Source organism: Loxodonta africana, chromosome 8 (genome assembly GCF_030014295.1).
Source record: "Loxodonta africana isolate mLoxAfr1 chromosome 8, mLoxAfr1.hap2, whole genome shotgun sequence".
In the NCBI taxonomy this organism is placed as follows: domain Eukaryota; kingdom Metazoa; phylum Chordata; class Mammalia; order Proboscidea; family Elephantidae; genus Loxodonta; species Loxodonta africana.
Window position 1 is genome coordinate 131,540,094 of NC_087349.1, and position 21,957 is coordinate 131,562,050.

Genomic DNA, 21,957 nt, shown 5'->3' on the forward strand with positions numbered 1-21,957 from the left:
AGAATTGGTAAAGATAGTGGAGAGAGGAGGTATGTCTGACCTCTGCCTCATAGCAATCACCCTTTGGCTGTTGACCTTGATTCTCCTTCCCCCTCGTGAAGTTGGAGGAGGTCAGATGTCCCCGCCATGCCATTTTTACAGTTGGCATCAGAAGTACTCATGTGGAACCTGTACACAGACCAAGAGGTGGTCGTTTGAACAGAACAAGGGGACACTGCCTGGTTTAAAATCAGGAAAGGTGTGCATCAAGGCTGTAACCTTTGGCCATACTTATTCGATCTGCATGCTGAACAAACAATCTGAGAAGTTGGACTATATGAAGAACGAGGCATTAGGATTAGAGGAGGACTTAGTAACAACCTGTGATATGCAGATGATATAACCTTGCTTGCTGAAAGAGGACTTGAAACACTGACGAAAATCATAGACTACAGCCTTCAGTATGGATTACACCTTAACATAAAGCAAACAAAAATCTTTACACTGGACCAATAAGCAACATCATAAGTGGAGAAAAGGCTTAAGTTGTCAAGAATTTCATTTTACTTGGATCCACCATCACTGTCCATGGAAGCAGCAGTCAAGAAATCAGATGCCATATTGCATTTGGCAAATTTGCTGCAACAGAGCTCTTTAAAGTGTTCAAAAGCAAGGATTTGTCACTTTAAGGTGCGCCTGACCCAAGCCATGGTATTTTTCAATTGCCTCATATGCATGGGAAAGCTGACAAGGGGTACAGAAGACTGAAAAAGAGTTGATACCTTTGAATTATGGTGTTGGCAAAGCATACTGAATTTACACACCACGGACTGCCAGAACAAACACGTCTCTCTTGGAAGTACAGCCAGAATGCTCCTAAGAAGCAAGGATGGTGACTTTGTCTCACCTACTTTGGACATGTCATCACAAGAGACCAATCCAAGGCGGACATCATGCTTGGTAAGGTAGGGTCAGCAAAAAAGAGGAAGACCCTCAACAAGATGGACTGAAACAGTGACTGCAACAGTGGGTTCGAACATAGCAATGACTGTGAGGATGGCACAGGACCGGGCAATATTTCGGCCTCTTTTGGATCCTATGATCTGGAACCCACTCATGACACAACATAAGGCAGAGAAGAACTGCCCCATGGTTTCCACGGGTGTATATCTTTATGAAGCCGACTCCCAAATCCTTCTTCCACGCTTGTGGGTTCAAACTGCCAGTGGTTTGGTTAGTAGCTGTATGTTTAACCACTGCACCACCAGCTCCCCTTAAAAAACAAAACAAAAAAGACCCTACTGGATAGGTGCTATTACTAGCTTCATTTTACAGTTCAATGATGTGAGGTAAGAGCAGCCCAGTCACTTGCCAACACATCGCGTCTGTAAGTTACACCCACTTTTCCCACCGGCACCGAAGACCCAAGGTCCAGCTCCCGCCACTGCGTAGCGCTGGGCCCGCCCTGCTTGGCCTGGGCCGCCGCGCCCCCTCTGCGCATGTGCATCCCCGCCTTCTCCTCCTGGCAAGTCCTTCCCAGGCCTCCATCCTCTTGTGGGTGGCAATCGCTGGATACGCGGCGTGGGACTGGCGGGTGAGTAGCAGAGGCTGGGCGAGGGCCAAGGACAGCCACCGCGCGGCTCGGGGAGCGGGCGGCGGCTGGTGCTCGGCGGTGGAGAGGAGGTCCTGCGACCTCGCGGCTAGACTCCTAGCGCCTGCGACTCCGGCGGGGATTAAACGGTGCCGGGCAGGGGCGTCTTTCAGACGAAGGGGCCGGGCCCGGCATGTAACACAAAGAGGCCTTTTAGCGGGATAACATGTGTCCAGTCCTTGCGCTGCGCGGAAAGCGCCGGGTCCGTGAGGCCACGGGTGGGGAGTGCGCGTGCGTAAACTGAGAGGGTTGGCGAGGGGTGGGCTCCGGGCTCCAGGGGAGAGCGCTGCGCGTGCGTGACGTCGTGCGTGCGAGGCGTGGACGTGCCGTTTGCGCGGGGACGGCCGGAGGGGGCCGGGCTGTGAATGCGCAGGTTGGAGCCGGGATGAATGAATTACCCAGGCCAGGTAACTGTCGTGAGACTGGTTTCCTCATCTGTAGAATTCGGATATCTAGAATACCTGCTGCTTTGGAAACTCCGGTGGCGTAGTGGCTAAGTGCTACGGCTCTTAATCCACCATTCGAATCCACCAGCCGCTCCTTGGAAAATATGGGGCAGTTATTTTTTTTATGAGTCGGAATCGACTCGACGGCAACGGGTTTAGTTTTTTTGGTTTTGAGCATTTACATTTTCTTAGGTGTTATTGTGTTCAATTTTTTTTTTTAGTAGGTAGTACTCGGCGAGGGCCCCAGGGCAATTTACTTTGTGCCTAATTTCCTCACATTTGAGATGGAAGAGTGAAGGGGCTGGGGTAGCTAGTACTAAAACCCTTTCCTGCCTCTGGCATTCCCAGATCCGAAGTTAGTATTTATTATGCGTTCATTTCTTATTATGTATAATCATGAAGCCGTCAAAGGTTGTGTGATGGCGGAAAGTCGGATAGGATTAAGAAGAGACAGGAGCTGGCGGAAGGGTGGGCATGAGGCAGGCTGCACAGGAAACTCTGGAGAGTTTGTGAGGACGTGGTTCAGGATGCAAGGCTTACCAGCCACAGCCAAGGAAATTCAGTCATCACCCTTCCATAGGCCCCCCTGTACCCCTCATTCTCCCGTCACTCTTCCCCAAAGTGAGCTCCTCTCAAGAAGCGACGTTCCATACCACAGGTGGCAGGCATCTAGACGGGTGCTGAGGTTCCTGCTCTCCTGGTCTTATACACACACAGAATGGTAGTGCAGGATGGTCCTTTTATGCGTGCTTATTTATTTTACCTTATTTGAAAGGTGAAAAAAAAATTGTGAGGTGACTGGTTCAGATCATGTGATTTGTTAGTGGCAGAACCAAAATTGAAAGTCGGGTCTGCTATTCCTGGGTCACGCTGTCTGCTTTGTCATTATTAGATCAAAGTTACTTATTAAAGTTTTTTTTTGAGAAATTATTAGCAACTTAGAACAAACATTTAAGAAAATTTGTATTTGTCCTAAACACGCCCATCCCTTTTTTCACAGGTTTCTTGGGTTATCTGTCCTCAAAGAATTAATGGTATGAACAGGTAAATAAATAATATAGCTTGAGTATTTTGTTTCCTACAACATTGCTATGACAAAGCCATAGTGTTTTCGCCTTAGATTACTGTTACTTATTAAACTCATCCTCTCATGTTTTTTATTTTTCTGTGCCACAGAACCTAAATTGGTAATATATCACTAAGAAACAAATGTTTATATTCACTCAGTGAAAAGTGTCATGTCTAAGTTCAACATATATTGGAATTACACATGGACATGTAAGTATCTCATGTGTGGAGTTGTATAGGCAAGTGAATCCAGGAGCTGCCAGGCAGGCCAGATCTCTCTTGATGTCTTCCTTTCTTCTCCCCCAGCTTCAAGAAGAGCAGAAAATGAACAAATCTCAGGTGAGTTTTTTCTTTATTTCCACTTTGTTTTGAAATTGATTTTCTGAAGTTTATAAGGATTGTTGTTGTTGTGTGCTTTTGAGTTGATTTTGACTCATAGTGACCCTATGAGACAGAGTAGAACTGCCCCCATAGGGTTTCTAAGGAGTGGCTGGTGGATTCGAACTGCCAGCCTTTTGGTTAGCAGCCTGAGCTCTTAACCACTTAGCCACTAGGGCTCCTTGAAAGGAAAATTAGAAGCTGGCAAAAACTAACATTATGAGAAATACAGCTAGAGTAGCAGATCAAAAGCAGAGCGTCTGGCAACGTTAAATCCAGGACTTTTTATTTTACAGAATTATCAAAGTTACTGTAAAATTTTTTCTGAACTTTCTAACAGTAACCCGAAATAAATGCAGTATGTTACCTGTAGTCATTTCTTGTTGGAAACAAAGAGCATAGTGCCAAAGCAGAACTCAGTTCTTAAACTTTTCAGGCAACTAAACATTGATGTTTGAGTAGATAGCTCTCTGTGGCTCTGCTTGGTCCAAGACGAAAACATTGAAAATCTGGAGAAATGGAAGGACTACATGTCCTCACAATAACTCGCCATAAATATTTGTGTCGGCTTGATTATATATAAGATGGTGCTGGCTTATGTTTCTGCCATTTGCATTTCAACTTCATGAGTGTAGTCTTGCACCTTCACCACCAGTCACCTGAATCAGGCTTGGAAAAGGCCATCAAATTAAAGGCCACCAATGGATTTTTTTTTTTTTTTAAATCTTGACCCTCCTGCAACATCGGAAAGCCTGGTGGCATAGTGGTTAAGTGACCAAAAGGTCAGCAGTTTGAATCCACCAGGCGTCCTTAGAAACCATAGGGGGCAGTTCTATGATTTGGAATCGACTAGACAGCAATGAGTTTGGTTTTCTGCAGCATTTGATATTATTATCCATGGTCTCTGTTTTGTAAAGTCTTTTCTGTTGGTGTCTATGTCACTACCCTCTAAGCTTTCCTTTTTTTTAAAAACTCTGAATGGTTTCCTTTTTATCCCTAGTGGAGTCTTTTTCCTTTTGCCCCAGTCATTGCTTATTCCCAGGTTTCCATCCTTGGTCCAGTGCTCTTCTGAGTCTAGCTGTTTTTCCTGACTGGTTTCATCTCTCTGTTTTTTTTTTTTCCTCATAAAATATTTTTGAATTGGTGGTATATTAACATGGTTAAAAAAATTAAATGATACACAAAGATGTGAGTTTTAAGAAAAGGTATAAAACGTTGTACTCCCGTGCCCTTTCTCCCACTCCTTCTAAGTAGGGTGACTTTTATTTATCATTTAAATCAAGGCACTTTCACTGAGAGTGAAAGAGGTACTATAAATGTATATGCTGGGACATCGGTGTATTTTGGGACAGCCCTAGACAAACTGGAGTGTATGATCATCCTAGTAGAGGATACCCATTTTTTTTTCTAGTTTCTTGTTTATCCTATCAGTATATCTTTATGCAGTTCAAAGAAAATACGAGTGCACATTCTCATATGACTCTCCTTTTTTAAAAAATGGAATCCATTATCGTTAGGGCTTCTCAAAATTTGATGCACCTGTGAATTGTTTGAATTTTGTTAAAATGAAGATTCTGATTTGGTAGATCTTGATGGTGCTTAGGATTCTGCATTTCTAATAAGCTCCCAGTTGAAGCTAATTCTGTTGCTCAGGGGACCACACTTTGAGTAGCGAGTCTATACACTATTTTCCAGTGGGTTTTTTTTTTTTTTTTTAGAGTATGTCCCAGGGATCTTTTTTACGTCATAACATAGATCGATTCTTCTTTCTTTGTCACCGTCGCATAGCAGTTCAAGTGTGGATGCTCCATAGTTTATTACACTATTGTAGCCTTTTGTTATTACCAACCATGTTGTAATGAATAACCTTGTAATGTGTATATGTTTTTTTATTGTGGCAAGATATAAAATTTACCATTCTGTCCATTTTTTGAGTGTGCGATTTAGGGGTGTATATCCGCAGTGTTGTGTAACCATTAAACCCATTGCTGTCCAGTTGATTCCTACTCGTAGCAACTCTGTAGGACAGAGAAGAACTGCACCGTAGGGCTTCCAAGGCAGTAATCTTTACTGAAGTAGACTGCCACATCCTTTTCCTGTAGAGCGGCTGGTGAGTTTGAACCACTGACCTTTTGCTAGCAGCCAAATGCTTCACCACTGCGCCACCAGGGCTCCTTGTATAGCCATTACGATTCTCTATTTCTAGATCTCTTTATCAGCCCAAACAAAAACTCTATCCTATTAAACAATGACACCCAATTACCCCTTCCCCCCAAGCCCTGGTAACCTGTATTCTGCTTCTGTCTCTCTGAATTTGCCAATTCTAAATACCCCATATAAATGGAATCATACAGTATTTATCCTTTTGTGTTTGGCTTATTTCACTTAGCATAATGTCTTCTAGTTTCATCCATCTTGTAGCATGTATTAGAACTTCATTCCTTTTTATGGCTGTATAATATTTCATTGTATGGCTATACCACATTTTGTTTATTCATCCATTGACAGACATATGTGTTGTTTTGCCTTTTACCTAGTGTGAATGATGCTGCTATGAACATTGGCGTACAAGTATCTGTTTGTGTTCCTACTTTCTATTTTTTTTTTTGGTATATACCTAGGAATAGAGATGCTGAGTAATATAGTAATTAATTTTATGTTTAACTTTTTGAGGAACCACCAAACTATCTTTCACAGTAGCTGTACCATTTACATTCCCACTAAGACCTAATTATTTTCCTTTTTTTTAAATATTATTGTAACCATACTTACTATTAGGTGTGAAGTGATAATCTCATTCTGGTTTTGACTTGCATTTGGTTTGCAATGGATAAGCCCTTGGCTGCTAACCCAAAGATTGGTGGTTTGAACCTACCAGCCACTCAGCCCTATGGGAGAAAAAACCTGATGATCTGCCCCCATAAAGACTGCAACCTAGGAAACCCTTTAGGGCTGTTATATTCTGTCTTATAGGGTCGCTATGAATTGGAATAGACTCGAGGCACACAACAACAACAAAAGTGGCTAATGATGTTGAGCATCTTTTCATGTGCTTACTGACGATTTGTGTATTTTCTTTGGAGAAATGTCTGTTCAAATCCTTTGCCTGTATTTTAATTGGGTTTTTTGCTTTTTTGGCGTTGGGTTATAAGAGCTTTTCACATATTCTGGATATTGACGCATATTACATAGATGATTTGCAGATATTTGTGGGTTATCTTTTCACTCTCTTGATAGTGTCCTTTGGTGCACAAAAATTTTTGATTTTAATAAAGTCCAATTTATCTATCTTTTCTGTACTGCCTGTGTTTTCACTGTCATGTGTAAGAATCTGTTGCTACATCCAAGGTCATGAATCTTTTTCCCTGTGTGTTTTTTGAAGATTATTATAGTTTTAGCTTTTGAATTTAAGTCTTTGATACATTTTGAGTTGATTTTTGTGTATAGCATAAGGGATGAAGCCAGCTTCATTGTTTCGAATGTGTATATCCTGTTTTCTCACCACCGTTTGTTGTAAATGCTGTTATTTCCCCGTTAAATAGTCTTGGCATCCTTGTAGAATACCATTTGACTGTATATGTGATGGTTTATTTCTGGGCATTCTGTTCTATTCCATTAGTCTAGATGTCTATTTTTATGCCAGTACTACAGTGCTTTCTAATTTACTATACCTTTTAAATAAGTTTTGAAGTAGAGAGGTGTGAGTCCTCCAACTTTATTCTTTTCAACATTGTTTTAGCTATTTGGAGACCCTTTAAAATCCACAAAAATTTTAGGATGGATTTTTTTATTTCTGTGAAAAACACCCTTGGGATTTTGATAGGGCTTGCATTGAATTTGCAATTGAATATTGCTTTAATATTAACAGTATTAACTCTTTAAGCCCATTAACATGGAATGTCTTTCCATGTATTTAAGCCTTTAATCCCCCACGTGTCTGTCAGTTTGTCGTACTCTGGGGGCTTGTGTGTTGCTGTGATGCTGGAAGCTATATGCCACCGGTATTCAGATACCAGCAGGGTCACCCATGGAGGACAGGTTTCAGCTGAGCTTCCAGACTAAGACAGACTAGGAAGAAGGACCTGGCAGTCTACTTCTGAAAAGCATTAGCCAGTGAAAACCTTATGAATAGCAGCGAAACATTGTCTGATGTAGTGCTGGAAGATGAGCCCCCCAGGTTGGAAGGCACTCAAAAGATGACTCGGGAAGAGCTGCCTCCTCAAAGTAGAGTCGACCTTAATGACGTGGATGGTGTAAAGCTTTCGGGACCTTCATTTGCTGATGTAGCACGACTCAAAATGAGAAGAAACAGCTGCAAACATCCATTAATAATCTGAATCTGGAATGTACAAAGTATGAATCTAGGAAAATTGGAAATCGTCAAAAATGAAATGGAACTCATAAACATAGATATCCTAGGCATTAGTGAGCTGAAATGGACTGGTATTGGCCAGTTGGAATCGGACAATCATATAGTCTACTATTCTGGGAATGACAACTCGAAGAGGAACGGTGTTGCATTGATTGTCAAAAAGAGCGTTTCGAGATATATCCTGAAGTACAGTGCTGTCAGTGATAGGATAATATCCATACACCTCCAAGGAAGAGCAGTTAATATGACTATTATTCAAATTTACTCACCAACCACCAGGGCCAAAGATGAAGAAATAGAAGATTTTTTATCAGCTGCTGCAGTCTGAAATTGATCGAACACGCAATCGAGATGCATTGATAATTACTGGCGATTGGAATGCGAAAGTTGGAAACAAAGAAGAAGGACCAGTAGCTGGAAAATACGGCCTTGGTGATAGAAACAATGCCAGAGATCGAATGATAGAATTTTGCAACACCAGTGACGTCTTCATTGCAAATACCTTCTTTCACCAACATAAATGGTGACTATATACGTGGACCTTGCCAGATGGGACACACAGAAATCAAATTGACTACATCTGTGGAAAGAGTCGATGGAAAAGCTCAATATCATCAGTCAGAACAAGGCCAGGGGCGGACTGTGGAACAGACCATCAATTGCTCATTTGCAAGTTCAAGCTGAAACTGAAGAAAATCAGAGCAAGTCCACAAGAGCCAAAATATGACCTTGAGTATATCCCACCTGAATTTAGAGACCATCTCAAGAATAGATTTGACACATTGAACACTAATGACCAAAGACCAGACGAGTTGTGGAATGACATCAAGGACATCATCCATGAAGAAAGCAAGAGGTCACTGAAAAGACAGGAAAGAAAGAAAAGACCAAGATGGATGTCAGAGGAGACTCTGAAACTTTCTCTTGAGAGTCGAGCAGCTAAAGCAAAAGGAAGAATTGATGAAGTAGAATAACTGAGCAGAAGATTTCAAAGGGCCTCTCGAGAAGACAAAGTAAAGTATTATAATGACATGTGCGAAGAGCTGGAGATGGAAAACCAAAAGGGAAAAACGCGCTCGGCGTTTCTCAAGCTGAAAGAACTAAAGAAAAAATTCAAGCCTTGAGTTGCAGTAGTGAAGGATTCAACGGGGAAAATGTTGAACGATACAGGAAGCATCAAAAGAAGATGGAAGGAATACATAGAGTCATTATACCAAAAAGAATTAGTCAATATTGAACCATTTCAAGAGGTGGCATATGATCAGGAACCGATGGTACTGAAGGAAGAAGTCCAAGCTGCCCTGAAGGCATTGGCAAAAAACCAGGCTCCAGGAATTGATGGAATATCAATTGAGATGTTTCAACAAACAGATGAAGCTCGTCTATGCCAAGAAATATGGAAGACAGCTTCCTGGCCAGCTGACTGGAAGAGATCCATATTTATGCTTATTCCCAAGAAAGGTGATCCAACCGAATGTGGAAATTATAGAACAATATCGTTAATATCACATGCAAGCAAAATTCTGCTGAAGATCATTCAAAAACAGCTGCAGCAGTATATCGACAGGGAACTGCCAGAAATTCAGGCTGGTTTCAGAAGAGGACGTGGAACCAGGGATATCATTGCTGATGTCAGATGGACCCTGGCTGAAAGCAGAGAATACCAGAAGGATGTTTACCTGTGTTTTAATGACTATGCAAAGGCATTCGACTGTGTGGATCATAACATATTATGGGTAACATTGGGAAGAATGGGAATTCCAGAACTCTTAATTGTGCTCATGAGGAACCTTTACATAGATCAAGAGGGAGTTGTTCGGACTGAACAAGGGGATACTGATTGGTTCAAAGTCTGGAAAGGTGTGCATCAGGGTTGTATTCTTTCACCATACCTATTTAATCTGCATGCTGAACAAATAATACGAGAAACGACTATATGAAGAAGAACGGGGCATCAGGATTGGAGGAAGACTTGTTAACAACCTGCGTTACACAGATGATACAACCTTGCTTGCTGAAAGTGAAGAGGACTTGAAGCAGTTACTAATGAAGATCAAAGACCACAGCCTTCAGTATGGATTACACCTCAACATAAAACAAAAATCCTCACAACTGGACCAACGAGCAACATTGTGATAAACGGAGAAAAGATTGAAGTTGTGAAGGATTTCATTTTACTTGGATCCACGATCAACAGCCATGGAAGCAGCAGTCAAGAAATCAAAAGACGCATTGCATTGGTTAAGTCAGCTGCAAAGGACCTCTTCAAAGTGTTGAAGAGCAAAGATGTCACCTTGAAGACTAAGGTGCGCCTGACCCAAGCCATGGTATTTTCAATCACATCATATGCGTGTGAAGGCTGGACAATGAATAAGGAAGACCGAAGAAGAGTTGATGCCTTTGAATTGTGGTGTTGGTGAAGAATATTGAATATACCATGGACTGCTAAAAGAACGAACAAATCTGTCTTGGAAGAAGTGTGGCCAGAATGCTCTTTAGAGGCAAGAATGGCGAGACTACTTTGGACGTGTTTAGGAGGGATCAGTCCCTGTAGCAAGACATCATGCTTGGCAGAGTACAGTGTCAGTGGAAAAGAGGAAGACCCTCAACAAGGTGAATTGACAGAGTGGCTGTAACAATGAGCTCAAGCATAACAACGATTTTAAGGATGGCGCAGGACTGGGCAGTGTTTCTTTCTGTTGTGCGTAGGGTTGCTATGAGTCAGAACAGACTCAACGGCGCCTAACAACAACAACAAGCCTTTAATTTCCTTCAGCAATGTTATATGGTTTTCAGTGTACATGTCTTTCACCTCCTTGGTTTAAATTTACTAGTAAGTATTTTATCTTTTAGATATACTATTGAAAATGGGATTGTTTTCTTAATGTCCTTTATAGATTACTCATTGCTGATTTTTCGATGTTACTTTTGTACCCTGCAAATGCTGAATTCATTTATTAGTTGTAGTAGATTTCTTGTGTATTTTTTGGGATTTTCTGTATATGGGATCGTATCATCTGTGAGCAGAAATACTTTTACTTCTTTCTCATTTGGATGCCTTTTGTTTTTTACTTTCTAATTGCTTTGGTTGGAACTTAAGTACTATGTTGAATACAAGTGGTGAACGTTGACATCTCTGACTTACTGCCAGATTTTAGGGGCAAAGTTTTCAGCCTTTCACCATTGCATATGATATTAGCTGTGGGCTTTTCATATGTGGCCTTTATCATGTTCAGAGTGTTTCCTTCTATTCTGAATTTATTGAGTGTTTTTATCATGAAACGGTGTTGAATTTTATCAAATGCTTTTTCTGCATCAATTGAGGTGATTTTTTTCCTTCATTCTAGTAATGTGATATATTGATTGATTTTCTAATGTTCAACCACCCTTGCATTCCTGGTGAGTCCCACTTCATCATGGTGTATAATCTTTTTAATATGTTTTTGGTTTTGGTTTGCTAGTATATTATTGAGGATTTTTGCATCTTTATTCATAAAGGTTATTGGCCTGTGATTTTCTTTTCCTGTCATGTTTTTGTCTAGCTTTGGTATCAACGTAATGGTGGCCTTATAGAATGAGTTTGGAAGTTTTCCCTCCTTTTCTATGTTTTGGAAGACTTTGAGGCCAAAAAAAGAAACGACCAAACCCGTTACTGTTGAGTCGATTCTGACTTCGAGCTACCCTGTAGGACAGAGTAGGACTGCCCTATAGGGTTTCCAAGGCTGCAGTCTTTACAGAAGCAGACTGCCACATCTTTCTCCAAGGAAATAAGTAAGGAGCAGCAGGTGGGTTCTAACTGGGGACCTTTCAGTTTTCAGCCTACCACTTAACCACTGTGCCACCAGTACTCTTTACTTTGGTAAGGATTTGTGCTAATTCTTTACATGTTTGGTAAAATTTACCAGTGAAGCAATCTGGTATTAGGCTTTTCTTTTTTGGAGGTTTTTGATTCAGTCTTCCTTACTTGTTATAGATCTATTTAGATTTCTTTTTCTTCTTGAGTCAGATGTTAGAATTTCTATGTTTCTGTGAATTTATCCATTTCATTTACCACCATCACCAGTTGCTGCTGAGTTGACTTTGACTCCTGGTGACTCACCATGTGTATCAGAGTAGAACTGTTCCACCGGGTTTTCAGTGGCTGACTTTTCAGAAGTAGTTTGCCAGACAATTTTTTTTTGAGGTGCCTCTTAATGGACTTGAACTTCCCATTCTTCAGTTAGCTGCTGAGCATGTTAACTGTTTGCACCACCCAGGGGCTCCCCATTTCATCTAGGTTGTCCAATTTGTCGTTCATAGTATTCTTGTTTTTATTTCTGTAAAATTGGTAGTGATGTCCCCATTTTTATTTCTGATTTTAGTAGTTTGTGTCTTCTCGTAGTCTAGCTAAAGCTTTGTCAATTTTGTTGATCTTTTCAAAGAACAACTTTTGGTTTCATCAGTTCTCTCTATTGTTTTTCTGTTTTTTCTTTCTTTTATCTCCTCTGTATTCTTTATCATTGCCTTCTTTTTGCTAGCCTCGGGTTTAATTTGCTTCTTTTTTCCTAGTTCCTCAAGGTCTCAAGTTAGACAGTTGATTTGAGATTTCTTATTTTTTGTTGTAGACATCTACTGCTGTAAATTTTCTTCTGAGCACTGCCTTTATTGTATCCCATAAATTTTTTGTCTTATAGTTTTGTTTTCATTTGTCTCGTATTTTCTAATTTCCCTTGTGATTTCTTCTTTGACCCATAGAATTTTCTTTAGTTTCCACGTATTTGTGAGTTTTCTAGTTTTTCTTCTGTTACTGGTTTCTATCTTGATTCCATTGTGGTCAGACAAGATTCTTTGGATGATTTCAGTCTCTGTAAATTTATTAATACTTATTTTGGGGCATAACATATCACTTATTCTGGAGAAATTCCGTGTGCCCTTGAGAAGATTATGTATTGTCTATTTATTGGGTGGAGTATTCTCTGTATGTCTGTTCTGTCTAGTTGGTTTATAGTGTTGTTCTTCTATTTCCATATTAATCTTCTGTCTAGATGTTCTGTCTATATTGTTATACATTAAATTATGTCCCCCCAAAATATGTGCTGTAAATCCTAACCTCTATACCAAAAGGAGCCCTGTTAGCACAGTGGTTAACCACTCAGCTGCTAACTAAAAGGTCAGTGCTTCAGATCCACCAGTTGCTCTGAGAGAGAAAGATGTGGCCGTCTGCTTAAGTAGAGATTACAGCCTTGGAAACCCTACTGGGGTAGTTCTATTCTGTCCTATAGAGACATTATGAGTCAGAATCAACTGGATGGCAATGGGTTTGGTCTGCTTGTGCTTATGGATATATTCCCATTTGGGATAGGTTTTCTCTGTTGTGTTAATGAGGCCATATCAGTGTGGGTGTGTCTTAAACCAGTCAGTTTTTAGATGTAAAAAGAGCACGGTTAGGTACAGAAGCAGGGAAGCACAAATGGAGAAAGATTGATGCCATGTGGAGATCGCTAAAGGAAACAAGCAAGAGAAGCTGAAAGAGACAAGAATTTTCCCCCAGAGTGGACAGAGAAAGCTTTTCCCTAGAGCCAATGCTCTGAATTCAGACTTCTACTCTCCTAGATTCAGAAAACAAATTTGTGTTCATTAAAGCCACCCACTTGTGATATTTTTGTTATAGGAGCACTAGGAAACTAAGATATACATTGAAGGTGGAATACTGAAGTCTCCAGCTATTATTGTAGAGCTGTTTCTCTATTCAATTCTTTTAATTTTTACTTCATATTTTGGGGAGCTCTGGTTTTATGTACATATAATTGTTACATCTTCTTGATAGATTGACCCTTTTATCAACATATATGTCCTTCTTTGTCTCTTGTAACAGTTTTTTACTTAATGTATTTTGTCTGATACTAATATAGGCACATCAGCTTTATTTTTTTCCCTTTTTTTTAAAATTGTGCTTTAAGTAAAAGTTTATAATTCAAGTCAGTTTCTCATACAAAAACTTACACACACGTTGTTATGTGACCCTAGTTGCTCTCCCTACAATGTGACAGCCACCTTGTATTTCTTGTGTCCAGTCATTCAGCTCCTGTCCCCCTCTGCCTTCTCATCTTGGCTCCAGAGACGAGCTGCCCACATAGTCTCATGTGTCTACTTGAGCTAAGAAGTGCACTCCTCATCAGTATCATTTTATGCCTTATAGTCCAGTCTAATCTTTGTCTGAGGAGTTAGCTTTGAGAATGATTTTAGTTTTAGGCTAATAGGGAGTCCAAGGGGCATGACCTCTGGGTTCCCTCCAGTTCCAGTCAGACTATTATGTCTGGTCTTTTTACTAGAATTTGAAGCCTACATCCCATCATCATTCTCTGTTGTGTTCCGTCAGGGCAGTCATTGGTGGTAGCTGGGTACAATCTACTTCTTCCCGTCTCACACCGATCTAGTCCCTGGTTTATGTAGCCCATGTTTCTCTTGGGCCCATACTTCCCTTGTGTCTTTGGTGTTCTTCGTTCTTCTTTGTTCCAGGTGGGTTGAGACCAGTTGCTGCATCTTAGATGGCTCGTTGCCAGCTTTTTAAGACCCCAGACACCACCACTGACAAAAGTGTGATGCAGAATGTTTTCTTAATATACTTTGTTATGCCACTTGATCTAGATGTCCACTGAAACCATGGTCCCCAGAACTGGGCCCCTGCTACTCTGTTCCTTGAAGTGTTTGGTTGTATTCAGGAACCTTCTTAACTTTTGGATTAATCCAGTTGTGCTGACTTCCCCTGTATTGTGTGTCGTCCTCCCCTTCACCTAAAATAATTCTTGTCTACTATCTAATTAGTGAATACCCCTCTCCCTCCCTCCTTCCCTCTCTCTCCACCCTTGTAACCATCAAAGAATGTTTTCTGTGTTTAAACCTTTTGTTGAGTTCTTATAATAGTGGTCTCATAGAATATTTGTCCTTTTGTGACTGACTAATTTCACTCGGCATAATGCCTTCCAGATTCCTCAGTGTTACGAGATGTTTCATGGGTTCATTGTTCTTATCCTTGCGTAGTATTCCATTATGTGAATATGCCGTAATTTGTTTATCCATCTTTTTGCTATTGTAAACGGTGCTGCAGTGAACATGGGTGTGCACATATGTATTCATGTGAATGCTCTTGTTTCTCTAGGATATATTCCAATAAGTGGGATTGCTGGATCTTACGGTACTTCTAGCTTTCTAAGGAAGCGCCAAATCAATTTCCAAAGTGGTTGTACCATTTTATGTTCCCACCAGCAGTTTATAAGTGTTCTAATCACTCTACAACCTCTCCAAGATGTATTATTTTGTGTTTTTTGGATTAATGCCAGCCTCGTTGGGGTGAAATGGTATCTCATTATAGTTTTGATTTGCATTTCTCTAATGGCTAATGATCATGAGCATTTCCTCAGGTATCTGCTAGCTGCCTGAGTGTCTTCTTTAGTGAAGTGCCTGTTTACATCCTTTGCCCATTTTTTAACTGGGTTATTTGTGTTTTTTTGTTGAGGTTTTGCAGTGTCTTGTAGATTTTAGAGATTAGATGCTGATTGGATTTGTTATAGCCAAAAAAATTTTCCCAGTCTTTAGGTTGTCTTTTTACTCTTTTGGTGAAGTCTTTGGATGAGCATAAGTGTTTGATTTTTAGGAGCTCCTAGTTCTCTAGTTTCTCTTCTGGTGTTTGTGCGTTGTTAGTAATGTTTTGTATACTGTTTGTGCCATGTGTTAGGGCTCCTAGCATTGCCCTATTTTTTCTTCCATGATCTTTATTGTTTTAGATTTTATATTTAGGTCTTTGATCCATTTTGAGTCAGTTTTTGTGCATGGTGTGAGGTATGGGCCTTGTTTCTTTTTTTTGCAGATGGATATCTAGTTATGCCACCAGCACCATTAGTTAAAGACACTGTCTTTCCCTATTTAACGGACATTGGTTCTTTGTCAAATATCAGCTGCTCATAGGTGAATGGATTTATGTCTGGATTCTCAATTCTGTTCCATTGGTCTATGTATCTGTTGTTGTACTAGTACCAGGCTGCTTTGACTGCTGTGGTGGTTTAAAGGTTCTAAACTCAGGTAGTGTGAGGCCTCCCACTTTGTTGTTCTTTTTCAGTAATGCTTTACTTATTTGGGGCCTCTTCCCTTTCCATATGAAGTTGATGATTTGTTTCTCCATCTCATTAAAAAAAGCCATTGGAATTTGGATGGGCATTGCATTTTGTCTGTAGATCTCTTTGGAAAGAATAGACAGTTTCACAATGTTGAGTCTTTCTATCCATAAGCAAGGTATGTTTTTCCATTTACGTAGATCTCGGTTTCTCGCAGTAGTGTCTTGTAGTTTTCTTTGTATAGGCCTTTTTTGTCTCTGGTTAGATTTATTCCTAAGTATTTTATCTTCTTAGGGGCTGTTTTAAATGTATTGATTTGGTGATTTCCTCTTCAGTGTTCTCTGTGTTACTGTAGAGGAATCCAGGTGATTTCTCTATGCTTACCTTGTATCCCGATACTTTGTGGAAATTGTCTGTTCCAGTAGTTTTCTTGTGGATTCTTTTGGGTTTTCCGTGTATAAGATCATATCATCTGCAAATAAAGATTCTTTTACTTCTTCTTTACCTATTTGGATGCTCCTTATTTCTTTTCCTAGCCTAATTGCTTTATCTAGGACCTCCAACACAATGTTGAATAAGAGTGGTGATAAAGGACACCCTTGTCTGGTTCCTGTCCTCAAGGGGAATGCTTTCAGATTCCATTTAGGATGATGTTGGCAGTTGACTTTGTATAAATGTCCTTTATTATGTTGAGGAATTTTCCTTCTATTCCTATTTCCTGAGAGCTTTTATCACGCATTGGTGTTGCACTTTGTCAGATGACATTTCTGATTCAATTGGTAAGATCATGTGGTTCTTGTCATTCGTTTTATTTATGTGATGGATTACATTGTTAGATTTTCTAATGTTGAACCATCGCTGCATACCTGGTTTGAATCCCACTTGGTCATAGTGAATTTTTTTTTTTTTTTTTGATATGTTGAATTCTATTGACTAGAATTTTGTTATTTTTGCATCTGTGTTTATGAGGGATATTGGTCTGTAATTTTCCGATTTTCTGTGTGTGGTGTGTGTGTGTGTCTTTACGTGGTTTTGGTGTCAGGGTTATGCTGGCTTCATAGAATGAGTTTGGGAGTATTCCATCCTTTTCTGTGCTCTGAAATATCTTTAGTAGTAGTGTTGTTAACTCTTCTCTGAAAGTTTGGTAGAATTCTCCTGTGAAGCCACAAGGACCAGGGGTTTTTTTGTGTTGGGAGTTTTTTAATTACCTTTTCAATCTCTTCTTTTGTTGTAGGTTTCTTTAGGTGTTCTGCCTCTGTTTGTGTTAGTTTATGAAGGTAGTGTGTTTCTAGAAATTTCTCCATTTCCTCTAGCTTTTCAAATTTGTTGAAGTACAGTTTTTCATAGTATTCTGTTATGATTCTTTTAATTTCAGTTGGGTCTGTTGTGATACCACCCATCTCATTTCTTATTCGGGTTACTTGCTTCCTCCCCTGTTTTTCTTTTGTCAGTTTGGTTACTGGTTTATCGATTTTATTGATGTTTTCAAAGAAACAGCTTTTGGTCTTGTTAACTCAGTTGTTTTTCTGTTCTGTATTTCATTTAATTCCGCTCTGATTTATTATTTGCTTTCTTCTGGTGCCTGATGGCTTCTCTTGCTGTTCTCTTTATATTTGTTCAAGTTGTAGGGCTAATTCTTTGATTTTGGCCCTTTCTTCTTTTTGGATGTGTGCATTTATTGCTGTAAATTGACCTCTGAGCACTGCTTTTTTTGTGTCCCAGAGGTTTTGGTAGGATGTGTTTTCATTCTCATTTGATTCCACGAATTTCTTTATCACGTCCTTAATTTCTTCTGTAACCCAGCAGTTTTTGAGCAAGGTGTTGTTCAGTTTCCATGTGTTTCATTTTTTTTTTCCTTCCTTTTTCTGTTATTAATTTCTACTTTTATTGCTTTGTGGTCAGAAAAGATGCTTTGTAGTATTTCGATGTTTTGGATTCTGTTAAGGCTTGCTTTGTGGCCTAATATGTGGTCTGTTCTGGAGAATGTTCCATGCGCATTGGACAAGAAAGTATGCTTGCTACTGTTAGGTGAAGTGTTCTTTATATGTCTATGAGGTCAAGTTGTCTGATTGTGGCATTTAGGTTTTCCGTGTCTTTATCGGATGTTCTTGTTGGGTATTCTGTCCTTCACCAAAAGTGGTGTGTTGAAGTCCTCTACTACTGTTGTGGAGCTGATTGTCTGTTTCTCTTTTAAATGCTGTTAGTGTTTTATGTATCTTGGAACTTTGTCGTTGGGTGTGTAAATATTTATTATGGTAATGTCCTCCTGGTGTATTGACCCTTTAATCATTATATGTTGTCCTTCGCTATCCTTTGTGGTGGATTTTACTTTAAAGTGTGTTTTGTCAAAAATTGATATTGCCACTCCTGCTCTTTTTCGATTGTTATTTGCTTGATACATATTTTTTCCGTCCTTTGAGTTTTATTTTGTGTCTTTCAGTCCAAAGTGTGTCTCTTGTAGGCAGCATATAGATGCATCATGTTTATTTATCTGTTCTGCCACTCTCTGTGCCTTTATTGGTGCTTTTAGTCCATTTACGTTCAGCTTAATTGTTGATGGGTTTTTTTATGAGTTTAGTACTGTCATTTTTGTTGTTTTTTTTTTTTTGTGTGTGTGTGCGTGTGTTGTTAACAGTTTCTTTGTTCCACTCAATTTTCTGTGCTGAGTCATTTTTCTTTATTTTTTTTTTCTCTTTTTCATTGTTGATTTTGTATTTGCTGTCTTTATGTTTTTTTGTTTGATGTGTAGGATTGTTAGTCTACTCTGTGGTTACCTTAGTTTTTCCCCCTATTTTTCCAACTGAAAACTAATCTTTTATTTCTTTATGTTGCCTTAACTTCTTTTGTATATGAAAGATCTATGACTACATTTTTTAGTCCTTCTTTTTTGATTTTATGTTGTCGTCTTTCACATAATGACATCTCCGTGTCTGTTTTTGCAGTGTTTTAGCTTTGATTTGTTTTTGTAATTTCCCTGTCTGGGTTGATATCTGGTTGCCGTGTCCTTTGTTCTAGTTTTGCGTTGTTATCTGATGTTATTGACTTTCTAACCAGAGGACTCCTTTTAGTATTTGTTGTAATTTTGGTTTGGTTTTTGCAAATTCCCTAAATTTCTTTTTTTCTAGAAGTGTTGTAATTTTGCCATCATTTGAGAGACAGTTTTGCTGGCCATTTAATTCTTGGCTGGCAGTTTTTTTTTTCCTTCAAGGTTTTGTATATGTTATCCCATTGCCTTCTTGCCTGCATGGTTTCTACTTAGTGTGAGCTTAGTCTTATTAACTCTCCTTTGTGGGTGACTTTTTGTTTATCCCTAGGCGCTCTTAAGATTTTCCCTTTATCTTTGGTTTTGGTAAGTTTGATTATAGTATGTCTTAGGACTACTTTGGGGATCTACCTCGTGTGGGGTTTGATGAGCATCTTGGATACATATCTTCTCATCTTTTACAATATCAGGGAAGTTTTCTGCTAACAAATCTTCAACAATTCTTTCTGTATTTTTGTTACCTACTCTGTTCTGGTACTCCAGTCACTTGTAGGTTTTCACTATTGGGAGAGTCCCGCATAATTAGGGTTTCTTCATTTCTAAAAAACCTTTTATCTGATTTTTCCTCAAATATGTTGATGCCAAGTGTTTTATCTTCAGTCTCTCTAATTCTGACTTCCATTGCTTCAATTCTGCTCTTTTGACTTTCCATTGAATTGTCTGATTCTGAAATTTTATTGTTAATCTTCTGAATTTCTTTTTGCTGTCTCTCTGTGGATTCTTGCAGCCTATTAAATTTGTCATCATGCTCTTTTCTAATCTGCTTAAGTTCCTCTAATGCTTTGTCTGTGTGGTGCTTGACTTATCCTGCTTCTTGCCTGATCTCTTTCCTGATATTTTGAAGAGTTCTGTATATTAACCTTCTGTATTCTACCTCCAGTAATTCCAGGAAGTTCTCTTCGTCTGGAATATTTCTTGATTCTTTGTTTTGGGAGCTTGCTGAAGTCATCATGGTCTGCCTCTTTATGTGATTTGATATTGACTCTTGTTCCAAGCCATCAGTAAGTTACTATATGTATTTATTTTATGTTTGCCTACTGTCCTAGCTTCTTGTTTTGGTATGCCCAAATAGGCTGCTCGAGTGAGCTAGCTTGATTTTTGGTGCCTTGAAGCACTAACATCCTGTCATCTGGCGTTTAGAGCTGTCACTAGGTATGTGATCCCAGAAGTCCGTTCATTTCTTCTGTATGATTCAGCTCAGGTGTATCAGTATTCAGTCAACAGGGGTGTGGTGAAGGCTCTCACCTACAATCCTAGACAAGCAGGGGTGATTGGTGTAGGCACAGGTATCTGGGTACAGTAGGGTGTCATGCCTTCAGCAAGGCAGGGGCTGACAACCGTCTCTGAGTGTCTCAAGGAAAAGTGTGTCCCTGTTCCCTAGAGTGTGTAGGTGGGTGGGTTTTGCACCTGGTCTATGGGCAGCCAGTGCTGTTGGCTGTAAGGACTGGAAGGCACCACTTATTTTTACACAGCTGTCGTGGGTGGCTAGGTGTCATGGGTGGAGCCACCAGTCCTCAGGCCCCCGTTGTGGGTAGGTGAGGACCCTGTTCGATAGGCAGAACGGTGTCAAATGTCACGAACCCTACCCTCCACCATGTAGCTGGAACAGTTGAAGTTAGACTTTCGGTACATACCCTGTTGTACTGGGCTAATGAGGGCTTATGCTGTCGAAATGGGCCCACACGGGTCTATGCAGGGCTGAAAGGCATTCATAAGCCTGTGGACCCCTTATGCTTGTGCCTAAGCAAAGGAGCTGTTTCTGCCCTGAGTTCCTGCCTTAGTGGAGCGGGCACATTATTTTTTCACCTGTTAATTTTTTCCCTCTCCACGGGTAGGAGAATGACTCAGGGAGAGTGCAGGGTCCTCCTTCTGGCTGGGACCCAGTGCAGAACAGGAAGGGAGCCGGTAAGTTAGTGAGACGTTTTTCCCAAAGGGGTATTTTTTGGATTTGCAAGTTAGGTTGAACACAGGTACTTATCTTTTGCTGACTGAGTGCCGCTTCTCCCATGTTCTGGAACCTTGAGCAGACTCTCTACCACTTGTTCTCTCCCGATGTGGAAAATGCATCCTGAACTCCACTGCTTGTCTTAAGGCACTTGCACCAGCGGAAATGACCTCTGGGGTGCTGGTTCGCGCTGGTTCAGGTCTCGCAACTCCTCGCTGCTTCCGAACCATTTCTCTCTCCCTGTGCCGCTCAATCTGATTCCTCACCTTTGCCTTTGATGTTCAGGGTTCCCATCTTGTCATTTAAAATCAATTCACATGTTTTTTCGGGTTTTTGTTGTAAGAGGGACCGCAGGAAGCATCTGACTACTCCACCATCTTGGCCCTGCCTCGCCGTATCACCTTTGTAAGGCCATTCTTGCCATGATCTTGTAACTGCCACTAAATGACTGGATGGAACTATGCAAATGAGGTACTTGAGGCCCACAGGGGGATTGGATAACTTGCTAATAATGTGAATAAGGTGCACAGCACCCTTGTGGGGATGGGGCCATGCAAATAAGGTGTTATGGAATCCTAAACGAGGGAATTGATCAGTTTCACCATCCCACTAGGTTTAAAATGAGCCATCCCAGAGGTGGAAAGTGGGAACCTCACAACCATCAAGAAAGAGAAACGTGTTCTTTGGATCCAGGGTTCCTTGCTGAGAACCTCTTTAGACCCAGGAGACAGGGAGAGAGCTTTAACAGCAGAGATGGCGAGAAGCATTTCCAGAGAAGTGATGCCAGCAGAGGCAATAGAATCGGGACCAGCAGGAGGTGGCGTGGTGGGCTTTTCCAGCCCAGGGAGTGAGAAAGTTGAGTACCTTCAGGCAGGAGGCTTGCTAGCATATTGGATTGCTTCCTGACATTTGTAGTCATAGCTAGGCTCACCAACCCATGACCCATGAAGAGAGAGAGCTCTGCAGCTTTCAGCCAAGGCTTTCT

The 21,957-nt window shown here is 40.4% G+C and overlaps 1 protein-coding gene across 9 annotated transcripts in view; it reads left to right on the forward strand.

Moving 5' to 3' along the window:
• The first annotated feature begins 1,487 nt into the window (after nt 1-1,487).
• ZNF248 (zinc finger protein 248) overlaps nt 1,488-21,957 on the forward strand; it is a 92,055-nt gene continuing 71,585 nt past the window's right edge. For 2 of the 9 annotated variants that reach the window (XM_010598242.3, XM_010598238.3), the window contains exons 1-4: nt 1,488-1,573; nt 3,077-3,120; nt 3,253-3,354; nt 3,451-3,483. In XM_010598242.3, coding sequence (XP_010596544.1) covers nt 3,469-3,483 — 15 coding nt within the window. In that variant the 5' untranslated portion in view covers nt 1,488-1,573; nt 3,077-3,120; nt 3,253-3,354; nt 3,451-3,468. The other 7 variants (XM_064290329.1, XM_010598241.3, XM_064290328.1 and 4 more) reach the window with 5 other exon arrangements.